The sequence below is a fragment of the Ichthyophthirius multifiliis genome, assembly GCF_000220395.1.
Source record: "Ichthyophthirius multifiliis unplaced genomic scaffold scaff_1120509250107, whole genome shotgun sequence".
In the NCBI taxonomy this organism is placed as follows: Eukaryota; Ciliophora; class Oligohymenophorea; order Hymenostomatida; genus Ichthyophthirius; species Ichthyophthirius multifiliis.
In genome coordinates, this window is record NW_004087078.1 from 20916 (window position 1) to 48643 (window position 27728).

A 27728-nucleotide genomic window follows, 5' to 3' on the forward strand; every position below is an offset into this window, starting at 1 on the left:
AGCTTTCTAAAAATATAACATTAAAAAAATAGATTATAAAATATATTTAAAAAAATAAATTTGAAATCTTAAAATTTACAACAAGAATCGAATTATTAAAAAAAGATTTATACAATATGTATAGTTAGATATAACATTTTTTAAAATAATATTAAGTTATTAATTAATATTTTATATTAATTAGTGTATTCTAAATAAAAAGAATATATAATGAAATAATTATATCATAATTCTTAAATAAAATAATGTTAATAGAATAATTATTTAGGAAAAAATCAAAAACATAGATATAAAAAATAAAATAATAAAGATTGATATTTATATAATGTATAAAAAAAATAAATTTAATTCAAAAAAAATTAAAATTTATAAAAAAAAAAAAACCAAAATATATAAAAAAAATATTATATAAAAAAAGATATAAAATAAAGATATATATATATATAAATATATATAAATTAATTTTTTTTTTATATATTTTAAAATTAATTAATTTAATATTTTTCCTTTTATATTTATAAATTTTTTAATGTAAATGAATATAAATAATGTAATATATAGAAAATTTCATTTTTTTAATAATTTTATTATAAAAAGTTAAATTCTATTAAACTGCATTAATAAATATATATTCTTAATATAAAATTATATTTGTTAATATTAACATTATTTTAAGATAATATTTATAAAAAAAATATATTAATATATATATATAATTTTATACTATAATTTTCGATATTTATTAAATATAAACACAAATGCATATTCATATATTTGCAATTAATTTGTTAATTTATCTACCAAATATTTTTAAATGAGTATACTTTTAAATATATTTTATTTAAAAAGAAACCTATGTATATTAATTATTTAATTATTATCTAATATTATTGTTGTTTTTTTGTTAATTTTTTATAAAGTTTTTTTTTATTATAGGTTGTAAGAATTTTATTATAATTTTCTTTTATCTCGAATAGATATTTCAAATTTTTTGGCTTTAAAATATATCATTATATTTTATGTGAAATAAAAATTTAAACAAAATTTTGTTAAGTTTAAAAAGAAAATCATATTTATTTATGTAAAAATTTTTATAATTGGTATAAAAATATTTCTATAATTTAATATATGTATTATCGATATTTTTTTTTTTAAATGAATATTAAATATAAATTATTTACTTTAAATATATTTTTTTTTTCTTATTTTTAATTAAAATATTATTAATTAATTATTTTTAAAAAATAAAAAAAAATTAATATTGAAATTCATATTAAAAAAAAGTTCTATACTCAAAATTTATTAATATAAATAATACAAAAAATATGAAAGCAAAAAGTGGAGAAAATTCATAATTAACATAATTTATAATATCAAAGCCAACACCTTCATATAATAATGTTTACATATAAAGTTAATGTCGTCCCCAAACATCAAAATATATGAAAAGTCCATATATAAGTTATAAAAAAAATAATGAATTTGACTAAATAAAGCCTTCATATATGTCATTTGATAAAGTTTTTTTTTTAAATAAAAAAAAATATATAAAATAATTTAAAAGGAAAAAATAATAGAAGATCTTATGTTAAAAAAAAACGAAACAAACGAATTAAAAGTCGAAAATTAGAATTTTAAATCGCGATGTGAAAATCTTACTAGGAAAGTTGAAAAATACGAAAAAATAATTTAAGATTATTAGCTGGCTAATAATAATTATTCCTAAAATAATTAAGGAAGTCTTTTTCTTAATTTAAAGAAAGTTATTGCGGAATAAAAGAATGAAATTTAATCAAAAAACAATGAATTATTAGTTGTTAAAAAGGCGATTAAATACACACAGTTTTAAGAATTAAATATTGAAAAAAATGCACTTTTTGAAGAGACTTAAAGATTGAGAAAAATGCTTGAAAAGTTTAAAAAAAATTTAAAAGTAAATGAGAGTTAAGACTATATAATGGAAAGTTTAAAAAAAGAAAATTCAGAAATGAATTCTTAGTTAATCCTATATGAGAATAAAATTAATTTTTTTGAAAATAAAATTAATGAGGTTAATAGAGAGTTATAATAATAATAATCTAATATAAAAATGTTAAAAAATCTCTAAACGACAAGGAAAACTAAATAGAGCTACTTAAGCAAAGCCAAAATAATTAAATATAAAAAAAAATTATTAAATAAAATTCTTAATTGAAATTCTCGTATAAATAATTATTATCACAAAGTTAAAACTAAAAGGAAACTTAATAAAAATAAATACAGGAAATAGATATTTAAAAAGTAAAAAAAATTACTTTTAGTGAAATTTACATGACTGCCTATTATATTAGATTTAATTTAATATCTAAAAAAATACCTTATGAATAAATTTTTTAGAAGGTTTTATTTTAAAAAGGCTATGCTAATTAAATGGAACTTAAATAATTATTTAAAAAGTATAAAAACAAAACAAATAAATAATCTAAATAATTTTTTTTTAAATAAAAGTGAACTTTTTAATATATAAAATGAAGAAGAATTAATAAATTTAGTTCGGTTTTTTATAGAATTTGATGAAAAAGAAAACGAAATAATTCAAAAACCGAATAAATAATGTACAAATAAAACAATATAGGATGTTTTCGAAAATATAATATAATAATACAATATTTAAAAAATATAAGATAATAGTAAAAAAATAGAAAAATATATAAATAGTTTGTTTTAAAGTGAGAAAGGTAGTTTAATTTTGGAATACTTGGAAAAAAAATAAGAAAATGGAAAAATAAAATTTTTAGATATTGATGATGTCCTTTAGAAATTTAATTCGAGTCTGAATATAGAAGAAGTTGATTATATTATATCAAAATTATTTGAAAAAAATTCTAAAATGAATTTAAATTAAATTGATTTAGAAGATTTGAAAGAGTTGATTTCAGAATAAAAAGAAGCTGAAGAAAAAGAAGAAAATGAAGAAAATGAAGAAAATGAAGGAGATGAGTATATTTAGGATTTTGAAGAAAATTATACAGAAGAAGACTAATATGAAAATTATAATAAAGAAGAAGAAAAAAAGTAAAAGTTGATTGAAGAATAAAGAAAAAAAGAAAAATATGAGAAGAAACTTATAGAAGAATTTGAGGAAAAATAAAATGAATAGGTTGAAAAACAAATAAAAAAAGAAGAAGAAAGAAAATAAAAAGAAGAAGATGAAAAAAAATAGAAATAAAAAATATAAAAATATAAATAAGAAGAAAAATTGAAAGAAGAAGAACGAAGAAAATTAATAAAAGATAATGAAAAAAAATTGTAAGAAAAATTAAAAGAAGAAAAAGAAATAAAAATAATTGAAAAAGAAGAAAAAATAAGAAAAAAAATTGAAGAAAAAGAAAGAAAAAAAGAAGAAGAAAATCAAAAAAAAAAATAAGAAGAAGAATATTAAAGAAAAAAACAAAAAGAAGAATAAAGGAAAAAATAAGAATAAGAAGAATATCAAAGGTAAAAATAAAAAGAAGAAGAATATCAAAGAAAAAAATAAGAAGAAGAAGAAGAAGAATTTTAAAGAAAAAAATAAGAAGAATATTAACGAAAAAAATAAGAAGAAGAATATCAACGAAAAAAATAAGAAGAAGAAGAATATTAAAGAAAAAGATAAGAAGAATATCAACGAAAAAAATAAGAAGAAGAATATCAAAGAAAAAATAAGAAGAAGAAGAATATTAACGAAAAAAATAAGAAGAAGAATATTAAAGAAGAAAATAAGAAGAATATTAACGAAAAAATAAGAAGAAGAATATCAACGAAAAAAATAATAATAAGAAGAAGAATATCAACGAAAAAAATAAGAAGAAGAATATTAAAGAAGAAAATAAGAAGAATATTAACGAAAAAAATAAGAAGAAGAATATCAACGAAAAAAATAAGAAGAAGAAGAAGAATATTAAAGAAGAAAATAAGAAGAATATCAACAAAAAAAATAAGAGGAAGAATATCAAAGAAAAAAATAAGAAGAAGAAAAAGAATATCAAAGAAAAAAATAAGAAGAAGAGGAATATCAAATATAAATATAAGAAGAAGAAGAATATTAAAGAAAAAAATAAGAATAAGAAAAAGAATATCAAAGAAAAAAATAAGAAGAAGAGGAATATCAAATACAAATATAAGAAGAAGAAGAAGAATATAAAGAATAAAAAATAAGAAGAAGAAGAATACCAAAGAAAAATATAAGAAGAAGAATATTAAAGAAAAGAATAAGAAAAAGAATATCAAAGAAAAAAATAAGAAGAAGAAGAATATCAAATATAATTATAAGAAGAAGAAGAATATAAAAGAATAAAAAAATAAGAAGAAGAAGAATACCAAAGAAAAATATAAGAAGAAGAATATTAAAGAAAAGAATAAGAAAAAGAATATCAAAGAAAAAAATAAGAAGAAGAAGAATATCAAATATAAATATAAGAAGAAGAAGAATATCAAAGAATAAAAAAATAAGAAGAAGAAGAATATCAAATATAATTATAAGAAGAAGAATACCAAAGAAAAATATAAGAAGAAGAATATTAAAGAAAAGAATAAGAAGAAGAATATCAAAGGAAAAAATAAGAAGAAGAAGAATATCAAATATAAATATAAGAAGAAGAAGAATATCAAAGAATAAAATAAGAAGAAGAAGAATATCGTAGATAAATTTAAGAAGAAGAAGAATATCTAAGAAAAAAAAAATAAGCAGAAGAAGAAGAATATTTAGGAAAAAAATAAGAAGAAGAAGAATATCAAATAAATATATAAGAAGAAGAAAAAGAATACCAAAGAATAAAATAAGAAGAAGAAGAATATCGTAGATAAATTTAAGAAGAAGAAGAATATCTAAGAAAAAAAAAATAAGAAGAAGAAGAAGAATATTTAGGAAAAAAATAAGAAGAAGAAGAATATCAAATATAAATATAAGAAGAAGAATATAAAAGAAAAACCTAAGAAGAATATCAACGAAAAAAATAAGAAGAAGAATAATAATATCAAAAGAAAATATAAGAAGAAGAATATCAAAGAAAAATAAAATAAAAAGAAGAAGAATATCAAAGAATAAAAGAAGAAGAAGAAGAATATAAAATATAAATATAAGAAGAAGAAAAACAAAAATATCAACAAAAAAAATAAGAAGAAGAATATCAAATATAAATATAAGAAGAAGAAGAATATCAAAGAATAAAAAAATAGGAATAAAAAGAAGAAGAAGAATAATACCAAAGAAAAATATAAGAAGAAGAATATTAACGAAAAAAATAAGAAGAAGAAGAATATCAAAGATAAATATAAGAAGAAGAAGAAGAATGTTAACGTAAAAAATAAGAAGAATATCAAAGAAAAACATAAGAAGAATATCAAAGGAAAAAATAAGAAGAAGAAGAATATCAAATATAAATATAAGAAGAAGAAGAATATCAAAAAATAGAATAAGAAGAAGAAGAATATCAAAGATATATATAAGAAGAAGAAGAAGAATATCAACTAAAAAAATAAGAAGAAGAATATCAAAGTAAAAAATAAGAAGAAGAAAAAGAATATCAAAGAAAAAATAAGATGAAGAATATCAACGAAAAAAATAAGAAGAAGAATATCAACATAAAAAATAACAAGAAGAAGAATATTAAAGAAAAAATCACAAGAATAAGAATATCAAAGAATAAAATAAGAAGAAGAATATCAAAAATAAATATAAGAAGAAGAAGAAGATTAACGAATAAAACAAAAAGATGAAGGCATAAAAAGTATTAAAGAAGATGTTTAAAAAGAAATATATTTTTTAAAAAAAGAAGAAGCTGTTTTAATATAAAAAGAGGAGGTCTAAAAAATTATGGAAAAAAAAAAGAATGAAAAAGAAGAATCAGAACAAACAGCTATAATTATATAAAAAAAATAAAAATAATAAGTTAAATAGATTTAGGATGAAATAAAAAAAGATTAAGAATAAAGCGAATAAGAAGAAGAAGCTTAAAAAAAAATAAGCGAGAATACATAAGAATATATAAGTGAAAAAATAAAAGAAAACTTAGATGAAATAAAAGAGAACATGTACGAAGATTTTAAATTAAATGAAGAAGAGGAAGAAGCTGCTTTGAGAATCTAAATTGCATATAAAAATAAATAAGAAAAGAAAAAACAAAAATAAGAAGCCAAAAAAATACTTGAATAAAAAAAAAAAGAAAAAAAAGAATAAGAAGAAGCCGATTTAATGATATAAAAAGAATATTAAAAAGAACAATAAAAAAAAAGTTATAAAGAAGAAGAAAAAAATATTTAAGAAAAAAAAAAATAAGAAAAAAATGAAAATGAGGCTGCTATTAAAATTTAAAAAAAATACCATAAAATACAAAAAATGAAAGAACTTAAAGAAGAAGGAGCTAAGATTTTGAAAGAATAAAAAATTAAAATTTAAAAAGAAAAAGAGTAAAAATAAAAATAAGATGAAAAATAAAAATAAGAGCAAGAAGAAATTATTGATATAGATTTAAATGATCCTGGTGTATAAAAAACTACTGATATGATGTAAAAAAAATTTAGATTTAATTAAAAGTTAAAAAAAGAATAATAATTAAATAATTAGAATAAAAAATAATATGTTGATTAATTAAAAAAATAAACTGAAGATTTATAATTTGGAAAACACAATGAAGATTTATAATATGAAAAATAAAATGAAGATATATAATAATAAAAAAAAGCTGAAAAAGTAAATGAAAATTAAATTTAGAAAGATAATATGTTTTAAATTAAAGAAATAGATAGAAAAAATTCGAAATAATAAAACTAAATAAATGAGGAATTATTGTAAATATATATATTTTTAAATTTAAATAAATATATTTATATTTATTTAAATTAAATAGATATGATGAAGAATTTACTGTTGAAAATAATACTTATTAAGATGATATATCAAAAGAACTTATTGTATTTTTTTAAATATATTTATATAATTATTAATAAACATAAAAAAGGAAGATAATTTATAATATGATGAAATTTCAAATAATGAAATATGAATATAATACATATATAATATATTTATTTATTAATATATATATATATATATATATACATATATATAATTATATTAATTTATTAATAATTGTTTTTTTTTTTTTTTTCAAAATATTTTTAAAAACAATAAAAATGGATATATTTTTGCTTATTACTTATATAAAATCCATGTATAAATAAATAAATATGTATATAAGTTTTGTTGTCGGCCATACTAAGGTGAACACACCGGATCCCATTCGAACTCCGAAGTTAAGCGCCTTAAGGCTCGGTTAGTACTAAGGTGGGGGACCGCTTGGGAAGTCCGAGTGTCGACAGCCTTTTTTTTTTTCTTAATTCATAAAAAAAGATTAAATAATATTGTTAAAGTATATATTTAAATAATGTATATTAAAAAATTATTATAAATTAATAATGTTTTAAAAAATTTACACAAAATTAATATTATTTATAATAGTTTAAATTAAAGAGTTTTATAAAAAAGTATTAACTTTCAAATCTAAAAATAATAATTATTCCTTAATTAAAATTAATAATTTAATAATTATAAAAATATAAAAAAAAGGCTGTCGACACTCGGACTTCCCAAGCGGTCCCCCACCTTAGTACTAACCGAGCCTTAAGGCGCTTAACTTCGGAGTTCGAATGGGATCCGGTGTGTTCACCTTAGTATGGCCGACAACAAAACTTATATACATATTTATTTATTTATACATAGGTTTCATATTAATAATTAATATATTATGTATAAATAAAAAATTAATTTAAAACTTGAAATTCATTTTTATTTTTGTTCAAATAAAATCATAATATATATAATTATTAATTTATATTTATATTTTTTTATTTATGAAATTTAAATAAAATATTTAATTTTGTTTTTTTTTATAATTATGATTTTTTAAATATTAATATTTATTCTTATAATAATTTCTATATATTTTTTAAATTTTGTACAAATTTGTATATAATACAAATAATGTATATCTTATGAATTTATAATTATATTTTTACTTATTAAAAAATTTTAAGAATATTTAAAATAAAAATAAAAAAATTGAAATATTATGAAGATTTATATAGCCTAAAAATATGATTTTTAATTAAATATGAAGTTCAATATATATATATGTCTATATATATTTAATTTTTTTTATATATATTTATTTATATATTTTTTTTTTTTTTTTTTTAAATGAAACTTATTGAATATTTACTATTATTTAATTATATATTTTTTGTATTATATTAAAAGATATTATAAAAATAATTTTATTAACTTAAATAAATTAAAATTTTTAAAGAATTTTTATATTTAACATGCAATCTTTCATTTTTTTTTTTACTATGACTTGATAATTATAATTAATTTAAAAATTATATAATTATATTAATATAATTTTTTTTTTTAATTTCTTAATAAAAATAACTTTTTATAATATATATTATTTTTTATTTTATAATCAATAATCGTTTGCAAATAAACATAAAAAATCTCTCTCTAAACTTGTTTAGAATGGTAAATTAATATTTTATTGGATTTTAATTTTGTTTTATTAGTTTTGTTTAATAAGTATTTCATTTTTGTTTTATAGATTTCCAGAAAAGCCTCTATTTTTTATTTTTTAAAGACTGAAATTTTTTTAAACTTCATATTCTTAGTTCTAGTCTTTATAATTAGTATTATTTAGCTATTATATTTATTAAAAAAGTCCATTATTTTTTTATAAAAATTCTGTTTTTTATTAACATAAAATATTTTCTGTTTATTATTAATTATTTTCTCTTCTTCTTCCACCTTCCTTTTTTAATTTTTAATTTATTATTATAATTTTTAAAGATGAAATATTTACTGTTGTCATAGGTCTATAATAATAAGCTTTTTTTTGTAAAAAATAATTATTTAGTGAAGAATCTTAATTTTTTTATTTTTAATAAAAAAAAAATTCTTCTTCTTCTTCTTCTTCTTCTTCTTCTTCTTATTCTTATTCCTATTATTATTATTCTTCTTCCTAATCTTCTTCAACTTCTTCTTCTTCTTCTTCTTCTTCTTCCTAATCTTCTTAAATTTCTTAATCTTAATCAATTACTTCATTTTCTTCATCTTTTTTATTTAATTCTTAATATATTTCTTGTCGAGAATGAGAATTGTTTAAAAAAAGATTTTATTTGAAATAATCATTTTTTTTCTGTTCTTCTTCTTCTTCATAATTTTCATCTTCACTTGTTTCAAAACTATTTGTTAAATTGAATGAATTATCTACGCATTTGATTTTATGTGTATATTCTTATATTTTTATTAAGTATAATAAACTTTTATTTAAATTTTTATATTTATTTATATATTTTGATTTTTAAATAAAAGGGAATATTTACATTTCTAGTTTCCTCCAGTAACAATAATTCGTGGTGTCTCTTAATTTTAATTTAACTTATAATTTTCTATTAATTATTAATAATTATTATTATTATTATTATTATTATTATTATTATTATTATTATTATTATTATTATTATTTATATAATCAATATTTTTATCATTATTGTAAAAATTATTCCAGGTTTTTAATTTATCTGATATTCCTTATTAATTTATCTATTTATTCTAATATTTTAATCCCCTTATTTGTTAACAAAGTCTATATTCGTTTTAATTTGATGTTTGTGGACGTTAAGCTGTTGTTTGGTATATTTACTTTTAATTTTTGTCAAAAAAAGGGTTTTCTTTTATCATTTTATTTTATTATTGTTAATTTTTTCTTATATTTTGTGTATTTTATTTTTTATTATTATTGTTTATTTAGTTCATCATACTTGAATAATAAGGAGAAGCTCTATATTTTTGTATTTTTTTTCTATTTTATTTATTTATTTTTACTTATATTTCCCTAATGTGTTTATGTTTTCTTTTTTACGCTTTTCTAAAGGAACAGTTTCTTCTCTGCAGATTCTTTTATTTTTTATGAATTTTATGTGTATTTTTTATGTTTATTTTTTTTTCATACGTGTAGTTTTGTTAATACATTTTTTTTTTCTCCTTTTTTTTTTAACTTATTTTTTTTAAATTAATTTTTATTTAATATAATATATTAATGTATATATATTTTTTTCAAAAAAAAAAAGATTTCATTTCAAATTTTCTATTTAACAAATTTATATTTTATTCTTTCGTTAAATTAATTAATATATATTTATTTTTATCAAAAAAAAAAAAATTAAAATATATAATCAAAATTTTAATAAATAAATACAATTATAAATTGATTATTCCTATTTATATAAACTACTATCTGTAGGAACATTAATAACTTATAATAAATATGCACCGATACCTTCTAAAGTTTTAATAGAAGGGATATTTGAGGGATCGACAGTAAAATAAACTTCCTCAAAACCTAAGCTTTATACAAAATTTAGTAATAATTAGCATGCTTTTGCAGCATATCTATTTCCTCTATATTTTTTATATACTTAAAAACCTATATTACCCCAGTAGTATCTTTCTTCATAAGTAGTTTTAGCTCTTAGCGATATTTTACCTACGTTTTATTAAAAGAAAAAGGAATAAATTTAAAAAGTATAATAAGGTGTTTCTTAATCAATTATTTATATATTATCCAATTGTAAAGAAATTTCATGATCAAATAAATTATTTATCATTTTTTTTTAATTAATAAAGATTAAATTTATGATTAAAAATTGATTAATATTTTTTAAATTTTATTAAAAAAATAAATATAATAGACGCATTTATTTTATTAACAAAATAAATATATTAAAATAATTATTAGATTAATACGGCTATTATTGTTTATTATAGATTGTTTTCTTATAAATAAAATTATTTTAGTTTATTTTAATATAAAATTAATTATATTGTTAAGTTTTGTTATTTTGTTAAAAATTTTGCCTATATAAATAAAATAATTTTAAATTTTTCGTTATCTTAATTAAAATATAAATAATTGAAATAATATCTATAAATATTTTATAAAGATTTTAAATATATTAATATTTTATATTTTTATGTTAATAATATATATATATATATTTGTTATAGAATAAAATATATGTTTTTAAATATAGGTTTTAAAAATAAAATAAAAAAATGAATATTCATAAATGTTGAATATACAAAATAAAAGTTTAAAATAATATAATCTTTTTTTTTAACTTTATTATTCGAAAATATTATATTTCACAGCTTATGTAAATAAATAATGTATAAAAAAAGAAAACTGAAAATTAGTAATGTATTAATATTTAAATTAAATAATATATAATAATTAATATAAACAGAAAAAAATAGTATAAGAAATGAAATAAAAATATATTTTGAAAATTTGTAACTAAATATAAGAAAATTATATGACTATGCTTATTAAGCATTTTATATTTAAAAATAAATGGAAATAATAATAATTTAGAAAAAAAAGAATATAAATAAATATGAATAAAAATAATATAATGTAAAATCATAAAACATTATAAAAATAAATATAAAATATTATAAATATATCTATTATATTACATAATAATTTTTAAGTATATATATATATATATATTTATATTTATATATATTCAAATAATAATAGTTTTTATTTATATTTATTTACATTAAAAACTATTTATAAATATTTTAATCACAAAATAATAAATTATAAATTTTAAATGAATTTAATTCTTATAAATTATATAAAATTAAGTTATATAGATTATATATTATGTTATTATTATGATCTTATTAATTTTAATATAAAATAAAAAACATTATCAGTTTTTTTTTTTATTTATCAAGTTCATATTTTATTTATAAATATTATAAAAATGTGTCTTTTAATTAAATATATATAAATCCATTTATAATATATATATATGATTAAAAAAATTTATGTTTTTGGAAGGGTTTTTTATATTTAAAATGAATTGTTTATATACGAATATTATATATTTAATTTAATTTATTTTTTTATCAATATTTAATATAATATATAAATATTTAAATGTTAGTATTTAATTTTATTAATGGAGTTAGAATAGAATTCTGTCTATAAAATTTTTAGATATTTTTATATGAATAATATAATATGGTGATTGTGAATATAATTATGTTAATCTTATAAATTTTAAATTTGAATTTTATTTAATATATTGAATAAAATAGTAGTTTTTATTATAATAAATATACATATAATCAAATATATTTATTTTTGTTTTTATTTAAAATAATTTATAAATTTCTATAATTTTGAATGTCTTAAATGTATAAAAAATATTGAATGAAAAAAATTAAACTTATTTTGCTTTTCAAATTATCTTATAGAATATATTTAATTATTCGGATATTCTATCTTATTATAAAATATAAATAGTTTTTTGTTACAATTATTACAAAAAAACATCTTTTTTCAAATCTTAAAAAAGGGTGATTGGAAATTAATTATCCGTTTAATTAATATGAGAAATATTTCATTTAAAAGCAAAACAAAATACTTATATTGATTAGATTATTATTAATTAGTTTAATTGAAAAAAAAAAATAATATTAAATAATATATAAGAATTTATTTAATAATTTATTTATAATATAAAAGTAAATATAAAAAGATATATATTTATTAAAAAAAAATTTAAAAAATAAAAATAAATCTCTTATTTTTAATTAAAAAATGAAAAATTAATTCATATTATTACTTTTAATTGTACTTTTTAATTTTACAGTTCAAAAATATGAACATAATGCTGGCTAAAATGATTGGAACTACAGAAATATAGGAGAAATAAAAGAGGCTTTAATAGCTAATAATAAAATACATTTTTTAAGCCAAAATAATTTTTTGGATATTTAAATAAAGAAACAGGTTAAATTATATATTTAAATTAATAAATATATATGTATTTATATTTAATATAAATTAGGTTTAATAGATGTTTCCTTTGAAAATAAAAAGTTAGTTTAATGGAATTAATATAAGCAAGAAGGTTTTTTTTTTTTTTAATTAAAATAAATATATAAAATAATTTTAAATATTTTTAAATAAAAAAAAGAAAATTAATAAATGTTAGTTATTGATTAGCATAATATTTTTTCTTATAGCTTTTTAAAAAATCAGTTTTTAGAATTAGATTAGAAATTAGCAGAAAATCTATAAATAATAGATCATTTATAAATCGGAAACGAAAAAATATTCATTTTAACTAATAAGGACCTTCATTATACTTCAAGATAGAGTTCAAAGCACATTCTTTAAAGTGAAGAAGATGAAATATTTGTTTCTTTGCACAAAAGAGGGAAATAAATTTTCATTTTGAGTGTTTAAAATGGTTAATTATGTGCTTTAGAAGCTAAAGAATAAAATTTATTAAATTAAAAGAGCGCTTAACAAGCATAATATTAGAAACATTGTGAGTAGAAAATAATTAAAGGTGGTTTCTTAGGTAATAATTTGTATTTAGGTTAAGATTTTGTTATTTATAAAAATTAAGAAGAAGGATTTTTGGGTATTAAATTTGATAAATTAGGAACTTTAGAAATTCCTAAAAGTGAGAATAATAATATTTTTGTGGATTTCAAATAAAATGTACTTGCTTTTTCAAGCGAAAAAGAAAGTTTATTTTATCAATTTTAAGGAAAATTATAATATTTAGGAAAAATTGAACATTAAGATTATCCTGTTTTTAATAAATAATATAATAATGAAGGATAAATAAATTTATTAATAAACAGAAATGGAAATGTATTTCTAGAATAATTTTTGATTTAAGAAAAAAAAGATAAATAAATTTGTTCATGGAAAACTAAATATAATGAAATACCTATTTTAAATGTAATTACATATATATATATATATATATATATATATATATATATATATATTTATATATTTATTTATATTTTATTTATTTTTTTTATTTTTTATTTTTATATATATTTTTTACATTTTGTTTTTAGTTTTGGTTATATACTAAATAAAATGAATAATTTGATATTTTTATTTAATAAAACGATTTTCATAGCTATTTTATAAAATGTTAATTAGTAAATTTTAATGTAGATAATTTAATTTGGTCAAGAGAAGACGGACTTGCTTATGTTGAAGATTTAATTATGTTAGATTATAATCATGCTTAAGATAGAAAATTAATTCTTATTAAAAATCTTTAAGTATATATATATAATTTTTAAAAATAAAATTAAAATAATATATTATAGTTGATTAAGGTGTAAATAATCCTATTTATATTTTCTAGAATATTTATTTAAGAATATTAAATGAAATTAGAGATGCTATTATTTATATAAAATAAAATTACTTATCTTATGCTAATTTTTTAAAAAATTTAATTAATGTTAGATCATTATAAGAACTTTAATAATTAAATAAAGTAAATTAAATAATTTAATAAATATATTAATTAAATCAAAATATTATAAATAATATAAAATAAAATTGACAGTAAGGAACAGATGATTAATATGAAGTTATGTATGGATTAAAAAAAATAATTATAGCAGTTAATAAAAATAGAACTATATATGGTATAGATTCTAAAAAAGGAGATATTATATGGAAGTAATAATTAAATAATAGATATATATATATATATATATATATATATATATATATATATATATATATATATATATTTAAATTTATATATATAAATATATTCAATAGAACTTCTTTTATTAAACGATATGTAAAACCTGATTATGAAATAAAGGGATTTTTTAATATAGAAATGAGAAAAAATGATATAGTACATGAAGAAACTATTCTTATATATCATTCTTAAATAACAACAAAACTTTTTGTTTTTACGTAAACTTTATTTTTATTATTTAATATATTCATATATATATTTATTTTATATTTTTAAAAATATAAAATAGAATATAACCATTAATGGGTAATTTAGGATATGGCGGAACTATTTTTATGAAAAAAGTAAAAAAAATAATAAAAGTAAAAATAGATGATTAAAATATTGAAGCTCTTGCTATAATCGATTAAGATTATAATATTCATATATATCCTCAAGAGTTAAAAGAAATTGTTCTTTAAAGAGGATTATCTGATTTTTTTTATGAATATTAACTCGATTAAAAACTCATTTAAGGATATTAATATCAAAATGCTAAATTTATAAAAAGCTGGAACTTCTATTTAGATGAAAAAGAGACACTTGTGGATATTCAAAGTGCCTATGATGAAAATGCGAAACCAAAAGTTGCCCTTTTTGATGATTCTCGTGTAATTCTTAAGCATATAGACTACAATAATATAGCAGTAGTCACTAGTTCAAGAAGTGAAATTTAAAATAATATTGGGAATGTGAATTTGTATGTTATAAATTGTAAATCAGGTAGAGTAATATATAATTAATATTAAAAAAATGTGGACGTCAGTTAACCTATAAATGTTGTTTTTGTTGAAAATGGAATCTTTGTGACCTATATGAACCCTTCGTATAGCATTTTTGAAATTTGGGCAATTGAATTTTATGCGAATAAAATCGAAAACTCATTTTTAAGAATGCTCTAGAATTATTATTTTTAAACAAGCTAATATGAGCATTTTAATTATTTAAAATAAAATATTTAAGTAGTTCCTTTGGAATAAAAATACGGATTCCCTTTAGGAATTAAAAAAGTTGATGCTGTATATACTAAATTGTGTATTACGAAAAGAAATCTAATAGTTATTACTCCTAATAATTAAATATATTCTTTAGATAGAAATCTTATTTCGACTAGAAGGTCAATAAAGCATTAAGCATAGTAAGGAAATAATAGTAGTGGTAGTATTTCAAATAATAGTGATTATACGTTTGAAAGTACTTAATTACCACCTTATAGTTATCTTTTACCAGTAAATAATTTAAATACTTTGAGTTATAGTTTAAATGTAAAATATAAATATATATATAATATTTATTAATTAAAAAAAAAATATATAGTTAAATAATCTTTAATAATTAAAAATTTATCCATCTAATTTTGAATCAACAGTATTATTTGTAGCTTTTGGAAATGATATGTTTATGAGTTCTGTAGCACCCGATAGAGTATTTATATATAGAAATAGATAAAATTAAATATATATATATATATATATATATTTATATTTATATATAAATATTTATATATTTTTTTTCATTAAAATTAGACATTTGATATGATAAGTGAAGATTTTAATTATATTTATGTATTTGGAAGTGGAATTTTAGCAGCTGTAGCAGTTATAGTAATGCGTCGTTATGCTAAAAGAAATATGTTTTTATTAATTTTTGAAGATATAGAAGCTACTATTTGATTTTTTTTTGTTAAAAAAAATAAATATATATTTAATAAAAACTGGATTAAATAAAAAAAATTTATTAAAATAAAAAAATATAAATTTCTCAATTATAAATTTCATTTAAATTATCTTTATCTTATTCATAATTAATTAATTCACTTAAAATATTCGAAATATATTTCGTTACACTTTCATCAGTTGCCGCGACTATAAAAAGTTCTTTTTCGAATGGTTTTAAATAATTCCTAGAGCCCGGAGCCATTGCAATATTACTTAATGTAAGTGCGGCTAATTTAGTTATTTTTTCGGCGTTTTTTTCCTATAATATATTCATGTTATCTTTTTAATATTTCATCACTCCAGAACATAATAAACCGACCATCCTCATAATTAATTTCGGGTATTTCGCTAATTGAACCCTCGTAGTCATTTTTAAATCACTAAGAAAAAATAAAAATTCTAAAATACCTTCCCTTATATCCCCTTATCCTTATAACATTAATCTTGTAATTTATTCTATATATTTAGGGAGGTATTATTCGATTATTTATTCATTTTCCTATGTAGTTATTAAATTTCTTATTATTTCTACTGAAGCTTCTAGTTCTTCGGATGTTTCCGCATTTAAAAAATCAAAGATTTTTTCGACAAAATACTTATATTCTGAAATTTATAATAATTAAATATGTCTGGAAATATTGGAAAGTATATCCAAAATATACTTAGTGATTTATTAGTCTTCATTCTGGATAAAAAGACTGATTGTAATTTGGAGAAATTTTTCGTTTTTGGCTATGTATAATTCATTACTTTTTGAATAGGATAAATTACGAATTATTAAAAAAATAACTCTTGTATGTTCTAAAAGAGTTAATTCACCTTAAAATTCACAAAAATTATCTACTTGTGAAAATTTGCGTTTTCTTAGAAGTTCTAAAGGACTTTTTTAAGAGTTTTAGATTATTTCGTATATTGGGAAATTATAATTTTCGAGAATATTTAAATTAGTCTTTTTTTTTTATGCAAAAAAGGAGTATTTTTTATACATTCTTATAAATAAATCACTATATTGTCAAACAGGTTTAAATAACTTTCCAATGTGAAGTTGCTTTGGTTACTTACTGAGTATAATATTAAAGTATTTAAAGCGAATGTAATTTCGTCTTAAAGGCGACTTTCGAACGCCAGAACTACACGTTTTATGTCTGAATTTGTGGGTAACATTTGGCTTTTTTTTGTATAAAAAATCTCTTCTTTTTTGTTTTAAGCGTTTAATTAGTATAAGTAGCCGACATCTCGGGCTACTTGACTTTTTATATGTTATTATAGTAGAGGATTTTGTTAAACAGTAGCTTATTCCAGAATTTGGGTTTTTTGGGTTAATATTTGGCTACTTAAAGGTGGCGGTATGATTTAATTATTTTGTATTTTAGGTATTATTTATTGCAGTTAGGGTTATTATATAGGCTATTATATAGGCTACTATATAGATTATTATATAGAATGAGACTATATTTAAGATTCTTATTTAATATTTTTAGTACTCTATAATTCTGGTTAAATTTAATTATTTTCTTTCATTTCTTCAGTATTAGAATATTCAGTATTTGAGTCATCTTTTTATGTATCATCATTAGGTTTTTTGCTTTTCCTTTTTCTTCCTGGATTTAAATCGGGAAGATTTACGTCATCTTCACGGTGAAAAAAATACTTAAATTCATAACCTAGCAAGTATTTTTAATAATGATTTCTTAATGTAAATGAAGCTGAAGTACATGTAGATGGAAAACCGAACTCATTAACAATTTCTTTCCACATTTTATTATTTGAAACTGCCTAAGCACCACCTCGGCGTATTACAGATTTATATAATTTAAAAAAATCTAATTCACGACCACCTATTTGGGGTATTTTTATGTTTGCCATGTTTTTTGATGACCAGTATTACATTAATGAGATTTTAAAGGCAATACTTTCTTCCGATTCTTAATAATTTAGGGGATTGGACATTTTATTGTTTTTGTTGTTATTTATATATTTTTTAGATATTATTTTTTAAATGATTTTTCTTTGTTTTGTTTATATTATGATATAATTATAATATTTTATCTTTTTTAAATATTTATTTTTAGGAGGTGATTTTTTTATTTTAATAATATATTAATTTTTTTATATTAAAACATTTGATTTTTTATTTTCTAAAAAATATAATTTAAAATTTAATTTAAACTTTTAAAAATATATTTTATGTCTAGACTAAAAAAAAAAAAATTTTAATATTTTAAAACATCCACTATTAACATATTCATAAATATAAATATAAACCATATAGTATTTATTAAGTATTATACATTCTAAATTCAAAAAAATTCATTTATAATATTTATATTAAAATATATTTTATATTCAAATTAAAAAAATTTTAAATTATATTAATTTAAGCAAATGGATAACATCTAAATTTTTATTTTAATAAGGAAAATATTTGTATTCAGATAAATAATCTAATAAACCATAAACTTTCACATAATTTAAAATACACAACTATTAACTTTTGAATTTATATAAGATATTCTTATAAAAATAAAATATTTTTTATTATTCATATTTAAATTAAAATAAAATTAATTTGTATTTTGAAATTTATTATTTTAATTAAATTTTATCAAATAAATTATTTACTTTTATTTATATAATTTTATATTATTAATGATTATTTATTTTTATCTGTTCAGTATTTATTATATAAAGAAGCTTTGAAATTGTAAATATTAAAGAACATATATATAACAAATAATATTCATAAACAATTAGTCAACAATTTAATGAATAAAATTATTAGAAAATAAATATAATTTATAATTGAAAAAGAAAAAATTATTTAAAATAATTAAATATTGTACTTTTTTTTTTAATCAAAAAAATACCTTTAAATCTTCTTAGTTTAAATAAATTTTGACATCCTGTAAATATTTATATATTTTCAAAAAAAGTAAATTTAATTATTTAATTTACTGTTTCTTAGAAATTTCTAAAGTAAAATATACTTTTGTATTTTATTTCTTTTACCTAATTTAAAATTTTTAAAATATAAAATTTATTAAAAATCAAAGTAATGAATATATTTGAATGTTATCGAAAAATATATACTTTATACTTTATTTAGAAAATAAAAATTAATATAATGCTCATCACTTATTAATGGGATTATTTGATTTCTTTTAATTTATTAATTTTCTATTTATCATTATTTTATTACAAATATATATAATATTATATCAATGTTTGGATATTAGTTCGAATGAAAACATTTTTAATGATTTTCATTTAATCTTATTCATTTTTTGTTGTGAAAATAAAACTAAGATAATTATATTATATCAAATAATTAAAATAAATTTCATATGTAATATTAAAAGTTATATATTTTTTTTATTATTTATTTTTATTACTATTTTTAAATAAATTTTTAAATATAAAATAAATGAATTTATGTAATAAAATTTTAATTTAATTAATTTTATTTATTAATTTAAAGAAAAATAACTATAAATAAAACATTTTTTTGTTTGAAAAATATAATTCTAATATAATTTTATAAATAAAAGTTAAAAAAAATATAATATGAAAAAGAAAATAATATTTGCTTTAATAATGCTATTATTAACACTAGTATAATAAATTTAATCTTTTGAAAACCACTCATTAATCAGAAAAATATCCAAAAAAAATATAAGAAATTTTAAACGAATAATTTCTCAAAAATAAAAATAAAATTAAAGCCTTTCCATAATAAATAATAAATAATTTTTAACCAAAAAATAATAAAAAGTAGGATAATAATAATAAAATAAAGGAGCATAATCAAATAAAGGGGGAAACAATGGTGGAAACAATGGTGGAAACAAAGGTGGAAATACAGGTGGAAATACAGGTGGAAATACAGGTGGAAATAAAGGTGGAAATACAGGTGGAAATAAAGGCGGAGGAGGTGTAAATCCTTCTAGAAATTTTAAAGATAGATTATGGTTTGGTTTAAATGGATAATTACATGAATTAGTTAATATTTTATTAATAGGATTTATTACATATATTATTTTTATATGATATAAAAAAAAAATATCTTGTTTTTATTTCATTTAATTTCTGAATATATTTATTAATTTTTAAAATTTGATTCATTTATTTATTTTTTTAATTTTTTATTTAAAATCTACCAAAAATATTATAAAAAATGCAACAAAAAAAACGACCTAATGTAATTCTAATAGTAATTTTTATATTATTTTCATTTTAATATATTCTTTTTATTACAAAGTTCAACTCAAAATTATAAAAAGGCCCTAAAAGGATTTTTCAAGCATCTCATTAATTATATATTTTATTTTCAAACTTTAGCTACTTAAAAAGCTCTGAATGTATTTTAAATTATGCACACAACTATTATTAGATTCAAATTCAAATAAAAAAACTATTTTTCATCCAATAAGATAAAGCTTAAATAAAAAAATTATTTTTTTATAAGTTTAAGTTTAAAATGTATTAATGAAGTCTTAAAATTTATAAAAATAAAAAAGAATAATAGTTTTATATATTTTTGATTTATAAAATTCCTATATTTTTAAAAAGTAAAATTAATTTTTTTTTAAGGTTCAAAATCTACTTTGAAAATTTTTTTTATTAAAATTTTTTAAAAATCGAATAAAATTTCTTTATACTTTAATAATTTTTTAATTAAATTATTGCGAAAATTACATTTTTTTTATAAAGAAAAGTTTTAATTTATAAATATTTATATATTTATATATTTATATATTTATATATATATTTATATATTTATATATATATATATTTATATATATTATTTTTTTTTTTATTTTTATTTACTTAAAATTATATTTTATTATATAATGATAAAAATAATATTATTTTATTTATTAATCTTTTTTAGTCTAAGATAATAATATAAATGAATTTTTTATTATTTAAAATATTATTATTTCATAAATATTATATTAAATTATATGCTTTTTTAAATTTTAATATATTTAATTAAAAAATAATAATAATTAAACATTATTATTTATAAAATTTAAAATAAAGAAATCATAGTTTATATTTTTCAACATATTTATCGATTTCAAGGAAATTTTTGAAAGGTTTAGAATTTCTAACTATATCTATTTTCACTAATTCTCTAATGTATTATTGCAAATTCTTGCATCTATCTTCTATAGTTTTACTTGTTCCGTTTAAATCAGAAATTATTAAATTTCCTTATTCTTAAATCTTCAAGCCAGGGAAAGTATTCATTAATAATGTATGTAATTCGCAGAAGTTTTTATACTTACGTGCAATAGTCCATTTAATGAGTTAATAAATCATTTAAATAATATATTCAGTAAAAGGCTACTTTGTATATTAAAAAAATAAATATATATATAAATATATAAATATATATATATATATATATATATATATATATATATATATATATATTTATTGTACTTAATTATCATTAGCTTCTCTAACAACAGTTTAATAAATTGATATAGTGAAATCATTTTAATCTAAATTAAGGAAGTTAACAGGTAATTAGGATAAATTATATATATTAATATTAGTCTTAGATTCATCTTATGGGCTATTTTCTTAATTATTTTTATTAATACACAAATTTATATGATTAAAAAATATTTTCGTAGAAATAAATTTTGAGCAATAAATGCATTATATAGATGTACTTGCATTAATCATTTTTTTAAATTATTTTAATTTATTATTTTTTCCTTCTAAATATTCAACTTTTACATCCAAATTATTATTATTTCGAAAAGAATTTTATGAAAAACTTTCATCTTAAATTCCTTCTTTATTTTTTCTTAGTTAAATTTATTAATTCTAAATCGTATTTATTAATTTTTCGTATTTCATTTAACTTTCTTCTAATTGTTTTTTCAATGTCTCCACTTTATTTTCCAAGCAATTTTTTTCTACAACCAATTAAGAATGTTATTTAAGAATTATTTTATTTTTATCACTTTCTGAGCTAATATCTAATAATTATTATTCATGTTCGTTTTGCATTAAATTAAGCATTTTACTCTTTTTTTAATCTAATGCTTCTAATTAATTCTATAAAAGATGAATTTAAACGTCTAAATTAGCCTTTTCAGTCCTTAAAGTCCTATTTTCGTTTTCCAAAGCGTGTATTTTTTCTAGTAAACCAATATTTTCCTTTTAAGTCCTTTAATTTTCCTATTCTAATAAAGCAAGTGCTCTTTCGTGCATTGTTTTAAGTTTTATATTTTCACTTTTTTCACTATCTAAGTTTTCTTTTAAATTTTTAAAATCTTCCGAATTTTAGTTTTACTGTTTTTTTAATTACAAATCACCAAAAGTTCTTTTTCTAAGTTTTCATTTTTAGAAATTTCCTTTTATAATTTTTCTTCTAAATTTTTTATTTACAAATTCGCATTTTGTAATTTTTATTCTATTTCGAAATCAATATTTTAAATTTTCTTTTAAATTTCTGTCATTTCTTCTGTTTTTTATTTATTTTCTTTTTCTTAATAATTCAAAAGTTCTTTTAATTATTAAATTTATTTATATTAATTTCTTTCTTATTTTCTAGAGACTTTCTCAGCCGCATTTTTATGCAGTTTTTCTGAAATTTAAATGAAGAATTTCTCTCCATTAGAATCTTTTTATGGTATTTAATTTTCAAAATAGGCTTTATATTTATTAATATCTTCTTAGAAATCTGAGAAATTTTCATATTATTCATTTCTAAGTTTTCCTTCTATCGCCTCTATCCACTCTTTTGAAATTTCCTCGTATTTTTTTTCCATTAGTACTTGTTTTCCTTCTTAAATTCCAATATTGATTCATTTAACTTATCATCAATTTTAGCATAGTATTCTTGATAATCTTCCTCTTCACCTATAGCATTTTTTTTGAGAATTTTATGCATTTCCAACTTCATGCTTTCCCTCAATTCATGTATTTTATTTGGATCTACAAGCTTTTTTTTTGCCTATTATATTATATTTTCCATTTATTCAATTGATTTTTAAAACGCCCTTTGCCCTTCGTTTTTCTTTACATAAGTCCAAGCATTTTCTATATTAGGAAGACTTCCTTTATTTATAGATTCGATATATGAACGGCAAACTTCTAAAAGCATCATACCGTTTAGATGTCGTCCACACAACATTTTCGGTTTTATTTTTTTGAATATTTTTTATCGTAATAAATTTATTTATTCAACAAATTCAGGTCTTAAGTATTCATTTTTTATTTTATTTAAACTATTTTTATTTTTATAAAAAATATTATAAATGATATAGAAAAATATAAAGTAATTTCTATAATATTTAAAAAGATAAAAATAAATACTTTTATAAATCCCTTTCTTATTCAACTGGTCTAATTAAAGTTTCACAATCTCTATCTTTAAAAAAATGCTTTAATTATCTTCTTATTTTATTTTTGCTTTCTACATGATCAGATACTCCTTTTTATAATTCTAAAGCTTTCTCTAAATATTCCTTTTATGTTAATTTATTACCTTTACTATCTACTATTTAAAGTACGAAATCCCTCACAACCCACAAAAAGGATGGAAAATATTCTGCCGGATCCTCATTTTGGTTTGATTTTGATTTAATTTGGATGTCTTTTGCTAAATTAATTATTAATGATAAATTATTTAATGCATTCTCATCAATACTACCCTATGAATTATAAATAAAATATGATGACAACAAAAGGGAAAACAAAAATATTCTCGAATCATGGTTTACATTCTCGTCCATTCCCCCGAAACCTTCGGTATCTATCAATAAAATATCCATATTTTCATCTTCACTACTTTTCAATTCTTTCCTCCATAACCATAATCCTTTTGTGCATGGATTTACGGTCGGACCAACTTAAAAACCATCCTTTTGATTGTTTAAAAGTACCCTATTTACAAAAAAACTCTTTCCAGTACGATATTTGCCCACTATTGATATTACTCCTATTTTTCGGTTTTCAGGTAATGATCGCAAATATTCTTCGGCTTGCTTATTTAATTGAAATCCTTCTTTTTAGTCATATGAAATAAAAGGAATTGCGTATGTTTTTGGTTCTTCAATATCCATTTTTTTATTTTATTTCTAGTTTTTAATTTTTTTTATGTATAGGTTGTGTTAAATTTAAAAAAAAAATATTTAGTTAGTTATTAAGATAAAAGTTAAATATAAATTATTTTTATTTTATTTTTCAATTCTTTTCTTTTTTCTTTTTTCTTTTTCTTTTTCTTTTTCTTTTTCTTTTTCTTTTTCTTATACTTTTTTATTATTTTTTATTTATTTACCCACCAATTTTTTTTATATATATATATTTTATAAATTAAATAAAAATAAAAATTAAAAAATTAGTAAAAAATGAAGTTTTTCTAATAGCAAAAAAAAACGCTTTTCAATGATCCTCCAAATTATTTTCCAAGTCCATAATATTATGTAAAAAAATAAAAAAATATATAAATAAATAAAAAAATAGTAAAAAGATGCATTATAGCCTAAAATTTCTTATAAATAATCATTTAGTCTGGCAGACAGATTCAAAGAAAAATAAAAGGAAGAAAAAAAGTTCTTTTTAAAATAAATAACATAATCATAAACAATAAAAAAAATCCTAAAACCTAAATGTAAAGCCATTTTTTAAGGCATTTAAAATCCAATTTAATAAGATGAATAATATGGTGAATGCTTATTAAAATTAATTCAATAAAATAAAAAGTAAAATTAAATTATAGGACCTGGTTAATATAATCCTTAATATGATTTCATAAAAAAAAAGTATAGAAATGTTAAATAAACATACCTTCATGCATAAAACCAAAAAAATATAATTAAGAAGAGTTTGAAGAAGAGTCTTTAGGCAATGTGGTAATTTAAAATTAAAAAATTAGAAAATTAGATAATAACGAAACTTTAGATATAAAAATATTAAAAGGAAAAGTTTTTCATAAAAACATTTACGAGTATAACATTTTAAATAAAGAATAAAGCATAGAATAATTACTTTTATCTTTTAAGTAATTTTTTTTTAATAAAATAAAAATATATGTATATACAACAGTTCTTAATTAAATCCAGTGCCTTCTCCTGGCCATTATTATTAAGAAAATCTTTAAAGCTCATTTAAAAATAAATATAAAGGAATTAATTTTTATTCAAAAGAAAAAAGGTTTTCATATTTATAAAAAAACAACGAATCAAATAATTTAGGGCCAGGTTATTATAATATAAATATTGACAAAAGTAATAAAAATGGGATTTGTTTTTTAAAAGAAAATAGATTTCAAATTTTAAAATAAAATAATATGCCTGGACCTGGATAGTATAGTTGTTTAGAAAACAATAAAAATAATAAAAATGTAAATTTTTATTTTAAACCAGCTTTTGGAAGTGGAAGTTGTAAGTTTTCATAGGAAAGTTATGTGTAAACAAATAAATAAGAATGAAAAATATGTATAAATAAAAATAAATCTATTAATAGTTTTATAAAATTGAAAAATTATTGTTTATAAATAATATAATATTATTTAATTTATAAATTTAAAAATCCATTTAGTATAGTTTTTAGTTTTTTAATTTAAAATATAGAAAATATTATCTCCTAAATTTTAATTTATTTTTTTATAAATATAAAGCAACTCTATTAAATATCAAAGAGCTTTATAAATTTTAATAGTTTTATAGCAATTAATATTTTACTATGAAATTTTTTATTTTTAATTTATTTAAAATTATTAATATTTACTTTTTATTTATTTAGAAATAAAATTATATGTTTTAAGTAAATCCAATTAAATTATAAACCAAATAAAAAATTATAATTTTATATTATAATATAATTTTAATTTTTAATCTATTTGATATTATAATTTTAATCAATTTTTTGTATTAAATTCATTAGTATTTTCAATCAATGACTTTTATAATATGTTTTAAAAAAATAAAATATAAAAATTTTATAATTAATATATTTCAAAATAAAGAATATAACATTTTTTATTTTAAGTAAATATTTTAAAAATTTATTTGTGAAATTTTTTTTCTAAAATATTTTTTAAATATATAAAATTAAACTTTCTTTTTTATTAAAATCAAATTCTTTCATATTTTCAGTAATTTTTAAAAAAATTATTTAGCATTTTTTTGATACATAAGTAAATTTTGAATATTTTTAATTTTATTAAATATTTAAACTTTTTGAAATTATTTTTATTAAATAAAGAGAAAAATAATAATTTGATCTTAATAATATTAATTAAAATTATTTATTTTATTAATTTAATATATTTAATAAAATAAAATATTAATAATAGTATATATTTATAAATATTATATAAAATATCTTTAAAAATAAAAAATAAGTACATATTTAATATGAGTAAAAATTTTATAATTTACATATTATTATTATAATTTAAAAAATATTTTTTAAACAATATAAAATCTGATATATTATATGAATCTAAAATATAAAAAACATACTATTATTTATTTAAAAGATTAATTATATATATAATTTAATAAAAAATATATTATATGACTTATTAATATATCAAATATAATTATTTATCTATATATATGAAAGAAAATTAAATATTAAAATGTAATTTTATTTGTGTTTATTAATTAATTTATATAAAGTATTAATATTTTTTAAGAAAAGACTATATTATAATTAAATTTAATATTATATAATTTTTGCAAATAATAATAAATAATTATATTTAAATGCATATAAATTTATTTTTATTTATTTAAATTCTTAATATAAAATAAAATAATTTTATTTAGTACGAAAATATTATATTTTTAAATTAATTTATATTAATATTTATCTATAAAAAATAGAATATTAATACTTAATTTTAATTTTATTATTATGAAATTAATAAATATATTAAATTTAATTTTATTTTCATATATTTAATTATTTTTATTATAATTTAATAGAAAAAAGTATAATAAATGTTTTATTAAAAAAATATACATATATTATTTATATTTTTTAAATAAATAAATAAATGCATTTGCAATTTGAATTTAATGTTATAAATTTATATATTTGATATCTGTATTTATATGTTAAAAATATATTTGGATGAATTAGTTATAAATTTATCAGAAAAATAAATAAATCAATATATTTAAAATGGGTATTTATAGATATAAATATATTTAGAATGGGTATTTATATGTTATAAATATATTTGGAAAAAATAAATATATAAATATATTTGGAATGGGTATTTGGAATTGGGATTGGGGTTGGGGTTGGGGTTGGGGTTGGGGTTGGGGTTGGGGTTGGGGTTGGGGTTGGGGTTGGGGTTGGGGTTGGGGT

General features: G+C 16.8%; 6 protein-coding genes and 2 non-coding genes across 8 annotated transcripts, besides 74 other annotated features; 4 read left to right on the forward strand and 4 right to left on the reverse strand. All coding sequences in view use genetic code 6, as the record gives it.

The window, feature by feature from the left end:
• Window positions 1-351: 351 nt before the first annotated feature.
• Window positions 352-402: a microsatellite.
• Window positions 386-438: a microsatellite.
• Window positions 390-422: a microsatellite.
• A 1147-nt stretch (window positions 439-1585) lies between the features above and the next one.
• Window positions 1586-5563, forward strand: IMG5_048190 (hypothetical protein; the record flags this gene model as incomplete). Its single annotated transcript, XM_004037540.1, has 2 exons — window positions 1586-1964; window positions 3111-5563. 2 exons carry the CDS (start codon window positions 1586-1588, stop codon window positions 5561-5563), a joined length of 2832 nt encoding a protein of 943 aa, XP_004037588.1.
• Window positions 2932-2972: a microsatellite.
• Window positions 3143-3210: a microsatellite.
• Window positions 3154-3204: a microsatellite.
• Window positions 3231-3344: a microsatellite.
• Window positions 3301-3371: a microsatellite.
• Window positions 3303-3402: a microsatellite.
• Window positions 3330-3409: a microsatellite.
• Window positions 3330-3415: a microsatellite.
• Window positions 3330-3523: a microsatellite.
• Window positions 3363-4653: a microsatellite.
• Window positions 3365-3526: a microsatellite.
• Window positions 3456-3559: a microsatellite.
• Window positions 3525-4650: a microsatellite.
• Window positions 3528-3791: a microsatellite.
• Window positions 3763-5195: a microsatellite.
• Window positions 3826-3908: a microsatellite.
• Window positions 3910-3992: a microsatellite.
• Window positions 3934-5725: a microsatellite.
• Window positions 3958-5567: a microsatellite.
• Window positions 4139-4188: a microsatellite.
• Window positions 4547-4935: a microsatellite.
• Window positions 4670-4749: a microsatellite.
• Window positions 4868-5710: a microsatellite.
• Window positions 4871-5032: a microsatellite.
• Window positions 4898-5109: a microsatellite.
• Window positions 4928-4983: a microsatellite.
• Window positions 5320-5382: a microsatellite.
• Window positions 5471-5712: a microsatellite.
• Window positions 5474-5532: a microsatellite.
• A 491-nt stretch (window positions 5726-6216) lies between the features above and the next one.
• Window positions 6217-6277: a microsatellite.
• Window positions 6264-6304: a microsatellite.
• A 307-nt stretch (window positions 6305-6611) lies between these two features.
• Window positions 6612-6690: a microsatellite.
• Window positions 6691-7022: 332 nt separating this feature from the next.
• Window positions 7023-7087: a microsatellite.
• A 134-nt stretch (window positions 7088-7221) lies between these two features.
• IMG5_048191 lies at window positions 7222-7337 on the forward strand. Its single transcript has one exon. It is a non-coding gene; the product is annotated as a 5S ribosomal RNA (ribosomal RNA).
• Window positions 7338-7587: 250 nt separating this feature from the next.
• On the reverse strand, window positions 7588-7703 carry IMG5_048193. Its single transcript has one exon. It is a non-coding gene; the product is annotated as a 5S ribosomal RNA (ribosomal RNA).
• Window positions 7704-8139: 436 nt separating this feature from the next.
• Window positions 8140-8209: a microsatellite.
• Window positions 8143-8207: a microsatellite.
• A 757-nt stretch (window positions 8210-8966) lies between the features above and the next one.
• Window positions 8967-9074: a microsatellite.
• Window positions 9025-9085: a microsatellite.
• Window positions 9086-9463: 378 nt separating this feature from the next.
• Window positions 9464-9538: a microsatellite.
• A 234-nt stretch (window positions 9539-9772) lies between these two features.
• Window positions 9773-9822: a microsatellite.
• Window positions 9823-9987: 165 nt separating this feature from the next.
• Window positions 9988-10017: a microsatellite.
• Window positions 10018-10060: 43 nt separating this feature from the next.
• Window positions 10061-10100: a microsatellite.
• A 1466-nt stretch (window positions 10101-11566) lies between these two features.
• Window positions 11567-11601: a microsatellite.
• Window positions 11602-13855: 2254 nt separating this feature from the next.
• Window positions 13856-13915: a microsatellite.
• Window positions 13857-13954: a microsatellite.
• Window positions 13889-13958: a microsatellite.
• Window positions 13891-13955: a microsatellite.
• Window positions 13909-13971: a microsatellite.
• A 300-nt stretch (window positions 13972-14271) lies between these two features.
• IMG5_048200 (hypothetical protein) lies at window positions 14272-16337 on the forward strand (the record flags this gene model as incomplete). Its single annotated transcript, XM_004037541.1, has 6 exons — window positions 14272-14406; window positions 14479-14594; window positions 14700-14843; window positions 14915-15929; window positions 15982-16089; window positions 16191-16337. Exons 2-6 carry the CDS (start codon window positions 14506-14508, stop codon window positions 16335-16337), a joined length of 1503 nt encoding a protein of 500 aa, XP_004037589.1. The 5' UTR covers window positions 14272-14406; window positions 14479-14505.
• Window positions 14613-14692: a microsatellite.
• Window positions 16120-16171: a microsatellite.
• A 411-nt stretch (window positions 16338-16748) lies between the features above and the next one.
• Window positions 16749-18332, reverse strand: IMG5_048210 (hypothetical protein; the record flags this gene model as incomplete). Its single annotated transcript, XM_004037542.1, has 2 exons — window positions 16749-17875; window positions 18020-18332. 2 exons carry the CDS (start codon window positions 18330-18332, stop codon window positions 16749-16751), a joined length of 1440 nt encoding a protein of 479 aa, XP_004037590.1.
• Window positions 17779-17824: a microsatellite.
• Window positions 18333-18460: 128 nt separating the features above from the next.
• Window positions 18461-18520: a microsatellite.
• A 1221-nt stretch (window positions 18521-19741) lies between these two features.
• Window positions 19742-19782: a microsatellite.
• A 24-nt stretch (window positions 19783-19806) lies between these two features.
• On the forward strand, window positions 19807-20429 carry IMG5_048220 (hypothetical protein; the record flags this gene model as incomplete). Its single annotated transcript, XM_004037543.1, has 2 exons — window positions 19807-19816; window positions 20155-20429. The coding sequence occupies 2 exons, from the start codon at window positions 19807-19809 to the stop codon at window positions 20427-20429; spliced, it is 285 nt and encodes a 94-aa protein (XP_004037591.1).
• Window positions 19933-19965: a microsatellite.
• Window positions 20141-20195: a microsatellite.
• Window positions 20189-20302: a microsatellite.
• Window positions 20189-20305: a microsatellite.
• Window positions 20430-21102: 673 nt separating the features above from the next.
• Window positions 21103-21189: a microsatellite.
• Window positions 21111-21187: a microsatellite.
• Window positions 21112-21201: a microsatellite.
• Window positions 21116-21184: a microsatellite.
• A 99-nt stretch (window positions 21202-21300) lies between the features above and the next one.
• Window positions 21301-21336: a microsatellite.
• Window positions 21337-21428: 92 nt separating this feature from the next.
• On the reverse strand, window positions 21429-22613 carry IMG5_048230 (hypothetical protein; the record flags this gene model as incomplete). Its single annotated transcript, XM_004037544.1, has 2 exons — window positions 21429-21731; window positions 21831-22613. The coding sequence occupies 2 exons, from the start codon at window positions 22611-22613 to the stop codon at window positions 21429-21431; spliced, it is 1086 nt and encodes a 361-aa protein (XP_004037592.1).
• Window positions 21756-21821: a microsatellite.
• A 104-nt stretch (window positions 22614-22717) lies between the features above and the next one.
• On the reverse strand, window positions 22718-24518 carry IMG5_048240 (hypothetical protein). Its single transcript, XM_004037545.1, has 2 exons — window positions 23721-24518; window positions 22718-23632 (listed from the first exon to the last, which is right to left on the reverse strand). The coding sequence occupies exons 1-2, from the start codon at window positions 24467-24469 to the stop codon at window positions 22900-22902; spliced, it is 1482 nt and encodes a 493-aa protein (XP_004037593.1). The 5' UTR covers window positions 24470-24518; the 3' UTR covers window positions 22718-22899.
• Window positions 23616-23658: a microsatellite.
• A 79-nt stretch (window positions 24519-24597) lies between the features above and the next one.
• Window positions 24598-24654: a microsatellite.
• Window positions 24655-24830: 176 nt separating this feature from the next.
• Window positions 24831-24868: a microsatellite.
• A 1338-nt stretch (window positions 24869-26206) lies between these two features.
• Window positions 26207-26260: a microsatellite.
• A 411-nt stretch (window positions 26261-26671) lies between these two features.
• Window positions 26672-26726: a microsatellite.
• A 51-nt stretch (window positions 26727-26777) lies between these two features.
• Window positions 26778-26816: a microsatellite.
• A 438-nt stretch (window positions 26817-27254) lies between these two features.
• Window positions 27255-27338: a microsatellite.
• A 189-nt stretch (window positions 27339-27527) lies between these two features.
• Window positions 27528-27599: a microsatellite.
• Window positions 27600-27643: 44 nt separating this feature from the next.
• Window positions 27644-27728: a microsatellite.